Below are 11,169 nucleotides of genomic sequence, written 5' to 3'. Positions count from 1 at the left end.
TTTTCCCAGCCAAGCGATCTCAAAAATATTTTAAAGGAATTTTCTTGAGCGATATTAGGAGGTATATGAGTGGTAAATTTCCAATCCTTTCGCTTTCGAAATTTTAATTTACGTCTGCAATTATTTTAGTCATGCTGTCAACGTCTTTATCAAATACCTCTTTAACTTTTCAAACACCCAGTTTATTTCCCACTCTACGACTTGAAAGGAAACAGATGTGAGATGCCTTTATCCTGTTTGCAGGGACATAAAACATTTTACAGGTTTTGCTGTAGTTTATTCTAGTATAACGGAAAATTTGCATTGCACAGTAAAGTGCATGTTGTTAATTTTTCGTCATTTGTTCTCGTATTTTAGTTTGCTTCCCGTTGTTTTTTCGCTAAGAGTTTTTTGACCTACGTTTTAGATTTACTCTCCGATTTTTCTTCTCGTTCCCTCGGTCCAGGCTGTGTCATTCCGACTTAAGTAATTTTTGTGCGTTAGTGAAATATGCTTAGCTCGTAATTGGTGCGTCTTACTGAAGTGTGTCTTTTCCATTTACGTGCCTACGATCTTGTGTTTTCGGTATCATGATTCCCTTCATTGCTGTGTATCAGTACTACTGGTTCTTTCCATATTAAAATGTATTTTAATTTGGACTTAGTTATCCTCGGACATAACATATGTTTTCCTACAATTCATGTTATGCAATTACAACTATCCATCATCAAGAATCGACCATTAAATCATAGCTGGCTGGTCCTAACCGATCCTCGTCTTCTCGTACACAAGGATAAAGTGATTTTATTATTCTGTTTGATTCGTAAAGTTCGTAAAATCGCTTTCTCCCAACGTAAAGAAAAATCAAACATACCTGATGTATTATATTCGATGGCTTTCAAAAGGCAAAAGACTGCTTTCAGAATGGATATCCTTGATGGAATTTCTACAGACTCTATTAATTGTTTCTAAAATTGGCCCAGATCCAGCGGTGGCTCATAAGGGACAAATCGAGTTTCTCGTCGCAATTTACTAACTTGAGATGGCGTAGCTTGCGATCGCAACTTATAACTTGCGATTGCGACTTATAACTTGCGATCCGTTCAGGTGCAAAGTGAAAAAGAAAGAGAGAAGCCTGCAGAAGTTGGTAAGTCAATGGAATCCATATCATGATTTACATTACAGTGAAAGGACTGAAAGCCTAATCGACCATGAAAAATCCTGGTAATTGCATCCTCGTTCCCAGGGTCTCCAGAGGCCCTGAGAACGAGGTCGTCTTAATTGACCCTATCTGGAAGTCAAATATCTGATAGCTTGTGACAATTGCAATGGATGCGTGTAGTAGGAAGACTTGATTGCTGTGAATACGCGGCATGCAAAGTGAATATGTCGAAGCAATATGCTAGATCAAAAATTTGGTTTTATCAACGGAGTTGATAATGTAAATTGGCCACCGTACAGAGATTCTAAAAGCTGACGTTTCGAGCGTTAGCCATTCGTCAGAGCGAATCGAGGGATTATGGGTTACGTGCAGTTTTTATAAACGAGTAGGAGCTACGCTATTGGTGGTAACATGGCAACGTGAAAAATAGGAATATATTAGTTAAATGAAAAGCGTTCGTTAATACCGTGAGGATTAAGGGTGCCGATTTGAAAGATGAATTTTTGTTCCAGATTCTTGCGGCTTTCCGTCGTACCTAGATGTAGGGAAAGGCCGCAGATAGCCATGTGTTTTTTAAAGTGGTTAGGCAGATTAAAATGGCGAGCGACTGGCTTACATGCATCCTTGTCATTCTTCTCAACATCGCGAAGGTGTCTGCCTTTCCCTACATCTAGTAGGTACGACGGAAAGCCGCAAGAATCTGGAACAAAAATTCATTTTTCAAATCGGCACCCTTAATCCTCACGGTATTAACGAACGCTTTTTATGTAACTAATATATTCCTATTTTTTACGTTGCCATGTTACCACCAATAGCGTAGCTCCTACTCGTTTATAAATACTGCACGTAACCCATAATCCCTCGATTCACTCTGACGAAGGGCCAACGCTCGAAACGTCAGCTTTTAGAATCTCTGTACGGTGGCCAATTTACATTATCAACTCCGTTGATAAAACCAAATTTTTGTATACTACTTCCCCACCGACGCAGCACCACAGTTTCTTTAGAAACTACCCCTTCAATCATCAATCAATATGCTAGATCCTTTGGTGCAACTGTGTAGGAGAGCGTGAAACGCGCCACACTGGGCTGCGTATTATCACACCAGTCGAAGATCCTGGTATCCTAAGCCCAACACCACAGAGTCTCTTCAAGGTGTACCGTTGGTGACACCTCTACCCGCGGCTAACCTTTCTTCACATGACTGTGAAATCTTGTGCAACTGGGCCTCATGATATGGTGCGCCAGTAAGACAAAGGACAGTGCGGCAAGAGACAACAATGGCTAAGCACGAGACATTGACAGAATTTCTTTATGTACGTCACCTCGAAGTTGGTGATAAGTGCATATGAACTTCAGGCAAGGTGGAGATCTGAACAAGGGTGAAGAGGAAGAAGCCACTGACTCTAATGAGGACCAATTATTCGACGAAAGCAGTGACGAAGACGTTGACATCAGAACCGATGACACGAATTCACAAGGCCAGCAGGATGAGTTAGGGGCATCTATAAATTTTCTGTTTGGAGGAAGGTCGTGATATGGAAGGGCAGTGAGTTCAATAATCGACTCCTGTTTTAAAATGTTAAGTCAAGTACTTTTTTTCTTACCACAGTAAACGTCAGACCACCAGAAAGGTAAGAATTAAACTGTGCAATTGCATGTTAGACCATTTTGCAGTCAATACAAGTCGCAGGTGACTGATTGCTGCGAGATTTCAATCAAATCTCCGAATTAACGTCTAACTTCTCAAAATTCTTGATTTTAGATGGTAGTTTTCAGAGCTATAGGATAGCTTTTTGGGATTGCCAAATCCCTAATTCAAACAGAGACTAGAAGATACGCCTGATTCACAAATAGCATCCACATACAGTGATGAAATTAACACAGTTTAGTCCGTATCCTCCAGGTACCTCTAATGTATCAGATCGATTAAGGTTTTGGAAATCCGGGTCTGTAAACTTTCGGTTTTGATGGTTTTGTATTTACTTCTCGGTTTCAGTAATCGAAATTCACTTCGGTTTTTCGGTTTTAGGTGAATTTTGAGCGGTTTTCCGGTTTCTAATAGTCCCCAGTGCCCCCCCACTTGCAGAGCACTGGCCAGTATGAAGCAAACCGAGGCACTTGCCTGATTCATTTTGTCGTGATTTTTGAGAATACCGTGATTCCAGTGTTGTTTTTGAAATGTACTCATCATAAACACCTAAAATGATCTAAAATATCTACGAAGAGAATTTAACCATGAATATTGCCTGAATCATAATGTTTTCGTCTGGCCACGGCCCAGTGTTGGCAGTTGAAATTTAAGCGATTGACGCTAGGAAACGTGTATAAATTAAAGATTTGTAATAAGTTGAGTGAAAACCAAAGATTCTGCAATGCGGCGACGGAAGACACAACACAAAGTGCCTCCTACTACCGCTTCCAATTGCATGCTAAATTCGAAAGATTCTCTGGTCTTAGAATAAATATTCCAAAAACGGAAGGATTGTGAATAGGATCTGTTTTGGACATTTTTTCTTAAAGCTTACATTTTCAACCAAAACTTACATTTGAGCCTTCTTTTTACTGGGTTGCCAGTATCGCAATCCCAGTCGGAAAATGGGTAAAATTTCTTTGTTTTCCATTCTTTTTCTTTTTCTTTTTCTTTTTTTTTTACGTCGGTAAAAGTCTTGCCTGTCACTCCCCTGCTAAATGGTGTCTTTCTTAGGATTGAGAGGGTAGTGGAAATGCGTATATTTCTCTGGTGGACATTAATTAACCTGCAATGGCGTCGAAGTCACTGAAAACCCAGTGGCGTTTTGGTGGATCTTTAAACAAAATATACCTTTATGGAACTCAAGAATGGAATGTTAATTGGATAAACAGGCCAGGTAGTGAAAAATAAATATGTGGAATCTTTAAAGCGACGAGTAATGGTCTTCGACAACACTTGCATTTTTCGCGTTGGATATCAACTGAGCTTTGTTTCTAATATTTTACTGATTGGTGTTATGTACAACACTGATTTTTTTATGGGTTTAACAAACATTGAAGGAATCGAACGCCTTGAATACATCACAGTGTTTGCGGAAGTCGCATCTCAGTTGTCTGGCAATTTACATTTATTTTGTACCCAACTCTGCACAGTCCTCAGGTAGAAAAAAATTGGAAATGTGACAGTGAAGACTTATTTGAATGACAGCTTTTTCTCTCTTTCGTGCTTCATTATTTACGGTCAAGGTTCATTCGAAAAGGGTTTGATGTGAACTGTCAGAAATTTATTTAATTGCATATGCTTTGTGACACGGATTATGTGTCTTGTTTGCACGCACGCAATTAAAATAGGAAGGGTTTTGCTTTTAATGGCAAATATGTTGTGTGTTTGTTTGTTTGTTTCAATAAATGTTTCGATGGAAAAGGTTTTTTTTAAAAAAACATTTAATGTTTTCCAAATCCTGGCGGATGGTCGTTCTGACTTACACTGCAGAATTAAGGAAACTCTTTTTCTTTAAGAACACAAACCTTCACTTAATGAAAAGTTCAGCGATGAAAAGCTGTCATTTTATTAGGTATCACCTTCCTTTTGTTATTTTCCTCGACCAATCATATTGTTTCTTTTAACTAGATTTCAGTTTCCATTTGTTTTTACTAGTTAAATATGGTTTTTTCCTCAACAGTTACTTCTGATGATGAATGTTGACAGATTCGAAACGTCAACTGTTTTGAAGTTGAAATGGCCAAAGAACAAAAATTGCCACGATGTTCTTTAATTTTTGTTTGTTTAAACCTCGCGTCGAGCAATGACTGGACGCCACTTAGTTAATTTGAGTTAGGCGATGACGTCAAAAGGATGGCGTGGGCACAATGTTTTTTTACCGTCTCTGGAAATTTAGTTGAAGGCCATTTTATCTTGTTTTTATTAAAGCCGAGAAGTCGCCATTACAGGATCATCGAGGAATCTTTCTATCAATGGAAAAGTCACCTTACTCAAAATGCGTGTCGTAACCTAAGGACCGCAGCAAAGAAATTGCTAAAATCATGGCGGATGTAGCTAAAAATGAAGCATTGGTCGTTCTAAAAATAGTTAATACCGTAAAATAATGTGCGTGCTATTTCTTATCGACAGTTTTTTGTAATGGACTTCTGGCACGATCCTTCTCTGTATTAAAAACAGGCAAAATTGCACTCAGACAAACATGAAAAAATGAGCGTATATTTTACCTCACATGTGCGCCATGTTACACAATACGGGATTTAGATGTACCGTATAACCACAAGACGCGTAGCAAAAGAAGTCAGAGAAAGGCATTTTCAACTCACTCACCAGTTGCACAATCCCACAATACACCTGTTTTACCCCTCAAAAAGTTTGCATAATCATTGTTTGCAATTTCTCCTGGGACATGAAGATGTCCCAAGAGAAATCGAAAACAATGCTTAATATGCTTTTTTTTTGGGGGGGGGGGAGGGGGGGGAAAAGAGGTGTATCGTGGGATTTTTGCAAGTAGTGAATACTGTTAATTTACAATTTTTGATTAATCTGCGGAACATACGATATTCTAGAGTAAAATAAAAGTTGAGGGCAATCGGAATGGAAACTAACGCAAGAAAACTTTCCAAAAAACGTTGATTCCACCTGAGGCCGGGCTGCCTGTTTTTTTTTTTTTTTTCAGATAAAACTCCCTAAATTATGATTTAAAAACTAAATATAATATATATTCATAATCGACTCTTAGAGTTTTTCTGTCACTTTAAGGTACCAGAGAAACACCTTCGACTGCTTTCTACTATAACGATCTGTAAGTAAATTGTTTGACTCTATTGTTTTTAAATGTATATTCAACGAGCTTTCGTCTGTATATGAAATTTCTTGAAATTCAACCAATCACATACCATGAATCACATCCGCTATCCATTTGCACGCAAAACGAGCCCATTGCCAGCTGGATTGTAATTACTCGGTCTGGCTAACGATGTGCTTATTCGTTTGTCAGAATTCCTTTTCGTTGAGCAAGCTCCACAAATTCGCTCCGGAAATCGCTGACACTTCTGCTATTTTGAAATGCTTCAGTTCTCGGTAGCCATTTTTCAAACCGTGTTTTACGACGCAATGAACTTGTCATGTTAACTTGAAAAGTCGTCGCGAAGTTATTTGCTTCTTGCGTGCGCTTTTTCCTCTCGCACTACACTAAAGCTTCCTTTGACATATAATAGTACAAAGCGATGAAGAATATAATGAAAAAGACGACAAATGCCTGCTGGATTTCATTTTTGTCCATTTTGCTGAGTTATACAAAAGCTACCAACGTCGGTAAGTCTGTGGCCTGCTTCATTTCTGATCCCTAATAATTTATATTTACATGGTAACGTTTTTTGGTTTCCACATTAAAGCCGGCATTGATCCTACTTTGCAGATTCCTGTGACAACTGATAAATCTATAAATTATCCGTTGTAATTGGTGAAATCAAAACACTGGTTTAGAAACAAATCAGGCTTGTAAGCTCATCCTCAGTGAAACATGGAAGTATTTTATTTGTTTTTAATTCAACTTGCTTGGAAATCGTGGATTTAATTTAGGTGATCGGTGTAAGGAAAACTAAGAGGAAGTCATATTTAATGTGCATGGAATTCCCCGACTTTCGATTCCGAATCCTTTTTGCTTTTTGTCTCTATCTTAGTTGAAGCTTTAGGGTTACACAATTTATTACGATACTATATTTCAGTCTCAACTTTTTTACAAACCCGGAAAAAAGCAATTCATTTCATCAGGAAGGTAGTTAGCCAGTCTTTTTTTAATTCCATTTTAATCCACCTTCCGAGTTTTGTATGTCTTTGGTAAGTTGAAAATTTTCATTTAAGAGTCGTTTTCTACTTCTATTTGTTTCAAAGTGGTTTCGCCTTGTGATAAAAGATTGCATAATTATTTTGTTAAGTGCACTGAAAACGAGGGAATCATATTTTCAGTTTTAATATCGTATGGCTAAAATTAAAAGTACAAATAAATAAGAGTCACCCAAAGAGCTTAGATATCTTCTTTAATGAAGCCGCTTGCGGTAAACATCAGTGACGACGAAAACAACAATGAGAAAAACGAAATCAAAACAACAATACGAAAAATGTTTCACTGATATCATGCTAAAACGTTTGTATCGACCTGTTGAAACCTTTCAATCACCAAGAAAAATGAGCCGAATTAACAATTATAAATCTATCCTTTACGCCGAAAAACCGTGATCTTTGTCAATTTCTAACATGGCTATAAAATCTAATCTTCTAAATCGGAAATTAAATGTTGTGACTTTCAGCTTTTTTTTGTTCTAAATAAATAGTTTCTCCTTTCAGTGTCACTTTGTAATGTTCTCAATTCATGTTTGATGTCCTTTTTTCTTCGTAGAAAATCTCAAGATCGGCTGCTACTCAGATTCGCCTTCAAGTAGACAATTCTCCGTATCTCCTGGAGATTATCAACCGGAACATCTCACACCGTATAACTGCGTTTATCTCTGCGGCAATATGAAATACGATTTCGCCGCTCTACAAAACGGCAATCTTTGTTTGTGTGCCAGAACATTTGACGCTAACGCATCGCAAACAGAAAATTCCAGTTGTTATATAAATTGCACGGGGGATCACAGATATACATGCGGAGGGATTTGGGCTAATTTAGTATACAACTCTACTTCTTATACGAAGACGTTTGTAATAAACTACGCCAACCCACCAAGAGTTTTTGAATGGGTTAATTTAACCGCTGCATTCGTAAACGAGAGCACGCCTGGATTAAAAGTGGCATTCAAGTTCAATATCGGAGATGACGGTGATTCGCCCGGAGAAAGCGCAAAGTTTAATTTTCTAGCATCATATTGGGGAGAAATGAGCATTAAAGCTCGGCCTTTAAACTTTTATCCTAAATCGGATTTTGTCAACTTAAAGATTAACATTGGCGCAGCCGTACAGCGAGCTGGGCTCTCCTGCCCACTGGTTGTTCGAACAGGGGACACGATTCGCTGCATTGCGAAGATTCATCAAGGCACAGAGATCACAGCTACATTTCTATTTCAAAATGGAGAAAGACAAAACCTGTCACTACCAAGTAAGTTGAATTTCATAAATCTCTGGTGTGTATGTATTTGCTTGGCTAAAACGAATTTATGGAAATTTTTCATTTATTTAAAACCTTGAGTTGTCGGGTGTTGTCCGCACGAGTTTGACAGTGTTTGTTCAGCGCATAGGAAAAACAAACGGATTGCCTGCGGACAATAAAAGACAGCCTTCTTGATTGATTCCATTTGTCACTTACAGCTGTGCCAGAAACAAAGATTTGTAGAAAGAAAAACGGAAGCTTTGAAGGACAATACAAAAATGGCACGTAGAAAAAAATTTTAAAAAATCTAAAGATGATCAGATTTGTTTGCAACTGATAACTAAACGTTCAATTTGTCTTTTTACTTACACTAGTTTTAAAAGAACCTCTCAAAAGGTTTCTAACAAAGACAGTTTATCTGATATATTTAGAGCTCTGCTCTTTCATTGATTGTATTTGATCGTGAAAACCCTGACTTTCTACATGCGTTTAAAGTTTTACAAACAGAAAATAGACTTACGTCACAACAGCTGCTCATTTTTCTGCCTTTTTTGAAACTTATGATAACAATCAAGATATAACAATAAACATGAATGGTCTATTTTCGCACACATTTTGTATGTCCATGATAAGTTCAACAACAAAAAAACGTAAAACAAATGAATTTTCTCTTTTTCAGTCTCGCAATAATTATACATTGCCAAGGATACTTTGATGCACATTTTCGTGGCTAACCTGACGTATGTTTGACAAATTGGCTGTACCGAAAGGTCTCTAACCTGCGATCCTAAGGCGAATTTTTTTAGGCGATTTTTTTAAGATGATAAGTAGGGAGGGAGGTCATGATCGCATGTTAAAAGGCCTCAAAGGATTCCCGTATGTCATGCTACGCTCGAAAATAATAATAACACAGAAGTTCTTATTAAGCGAATTTCTGAACTCAATACGCTTTAGATTAATAATAGAATAAATACGAAAAATCGTTGGTCCTAACTGGCATACAAAGTATAGACAGTTTTGTACACTGAGAAAAATGTTTGAAAAATGTCAAAAGTTAAGGCTAATGGAAAGGTTCCCTGGATAAAATTGTTTTTAAAATGTTATTATCAGCGCTTTATAAAATCTTATGAAAGATCTTAAAACGTTTAACGTTATCAATTCTGGATAAACGTTGAGAACCATCGAGAAAAACCTCTCATTCATAATCATTAGCACAAACACGCTTTGTCCTCTGAAAAGTTTCTCCCCACTGACGAGATACCATTATATTTCGGCAAAATGCTTCTATATTTGTGGATCAATATAAATAATGAATATAAATCTATATAATATAATATAAATGATCTAATCTAAGCGTTCATTTCCACCTGTCGTCATCAATAATAAGAACATCGAAGTTGTTAAGAGTGCCAAACTTTTGGGTCTCTTCATCTCTGACGATTTGAAATGGAACGTGCATGTTGCTGAGATAGTTAAGAAGGTAGCTTCCAGACTGTACTTGCCAAGGCAGTTAAAGCGAGCGGGCTTCGACCCGCACGAACTTGTATGTTTCCAGACCACATGCATTCGCCGAATACGCCTGCGAGACCTTTCATAATAGCCTTCCCATATACCTATTAGATGAATTGGAAAGGCTTCAAAAACGCGCCTTTCGTATCATTATCCCACCTTGATTGAGCTTTTCCGAAGCGCGCGTCGCCCTGGGGCTGCCGAAATTAAGCGCTCGAAGAGAGGAACTCACCACGCACCTCTTCGATAAGATCCTTCAAGACCCCAACCACAGGCTCCATCACTTACTGCCGCCAAAGAATGAGTGCCAAGTAACTCTCAGGAAAAAGAGGACTTTCAATGTCCCTTTTTGTAAGACAAATCGCTTTAAGCGGAGCTTTTTAATGGCAAATTCTTCCCCTTTTTAGCTTTTAGTTCTCGGTGTGCAACTTTGCTTTTAATATATTTTTAGATTTAATTTTTAAATATATTTTAGAATCTTTTTTCACTTGTAAATAGCCGTAATTCAGCCCTTGGCTGCAGTGGTTTTATTTAATAAAGATACTATCTATCTATCTTAATCTCACCGGTAACAGGCGTTTCATGCTTTGATTTTGTCAGCACTGACGTAAAAAATAACTTTGAAAACTGAAAACATGACGAAAAACAATCTGTCCGGAAAAAGGTCAATATGGTCTCTGGCCTTACAGTGCAACGCGCCTCACCATGGCCTCCCAATAAACAATTACGAGTAAATATACGTCAACTCAACAACCCATACAAGGGTGTTCAACTTCAAGGACAACTGTGCGAACTTTGAAAGGAGGGGTGACTGTCAATCAAATTGACACATCCTGATTGGCGGACAATTTGTAAAAAAACTTCGTTAGGTGGCTACGGTAAGGCGCATCGCATTGTAATTAATGAAGACTCAGATTTGTGTATGTACTCCACCCAGATCCTATTTATGTACGTGCTGGCCCGGCTATACCTCAGTGGATTGTACCTGGACTCCAATCTTTGCGTAATGCAGGAGTGTTCGCACTTCCCTCGTCGACATTCATGTATCAAGCCCAAATTTTAGCACTGGAAATCTACGGACTCACTGCCGGAAACATCAGAGTTTTTGTAAGTGATTCTATGTTCATTTTCAGTATTTAACAAACTAGTACTTGATGATTAACATCTCGTTTGAACGAATTGACTCGGCACTGATGAACTTCCAAGTTGAAATCGTAGATAAAAATGTGTTAGAACAAATGCAAAATAGTCAGTTGGACGTTGTGCAATATTGCCAGCAGATTGAGAAAGAAAACTTAAACACACTTCTGAGTAATGAGTTAATCCCAGGATTGAATGAATCAGAATGAATTAATGACTTCATTTCTGTAGTAAAAGGTCATTTAGCGTATGGATAACCTCTACGCTAATAGGGGACACCTAATTATCACTGCTACAATTATAAGAAAACTAATT

At 37.9% G+C, this 11,169-nt stretch overlaps 1 protein-coding gene and 1 long non-coding RNA gene across 2 annotated transcripts in view; one reads left to right on the top strand and one right to left on the bottom strand.

Annotated features, from left to right (window-relative positions):
* Nucleotides 1-1,078, bottom strand: part of LOC138012835 (uncharacterized) — a 9,006-nt gene extending 7,928 nt beyond the window's left edge. The window contains exon 1 of the long non-coding RNA XR_011125084.1: nt 854-1,078. This is a non-coding gene — a long non-coding RNA (uncharacterized lncRNA). The remainder of the gene's footprint in view (nt 1-853) is intronic.
* Nucleotides 1,079-6,150: 5,072 nt separating this feature from the next.
* Nucleotides 6,151-11,169, top strand: part of LOC138012808 (polycystin-1-like) — a 28,443-nt gene continuing 23,424 nt past the window's right edge. The window contains exons 1-3 of the mRNA XM_068859698.1: nt 6,151-6,431; nt 7,516-8,214; nt 10,652-10,821. Of these exons, the coding sequence (XP_068715799.1) occupies nt 6,344-6,431; nt 7,516-8,214; nt 10,652-10,821 (957 nt within the window). The 5' untranslated portion in view covers nt 6,151-6,343. The remainder of the gene's footprint in view (nt 6,432-7,515; nt 8,215-10,651; nt 10,822-11,169) is intronic.

The sequence above is a fragment of the Montipora foliosa genome, chromosome 8, assembly GCF_036669935.1.
Source record: "Montipora foliosa isolate CH-2021 chromosome 8, ASM3666993v2, whole genome shotgun sequence".
NCBI lineage: Eukaryota > Metazoa > Cnidaria > Anthozoa > Scleractinia > Acroporidae > Montipora > Montipora foliosa.
This window is presented reverse-complemented; position numbering and strand designations above follow the sequence as displayed.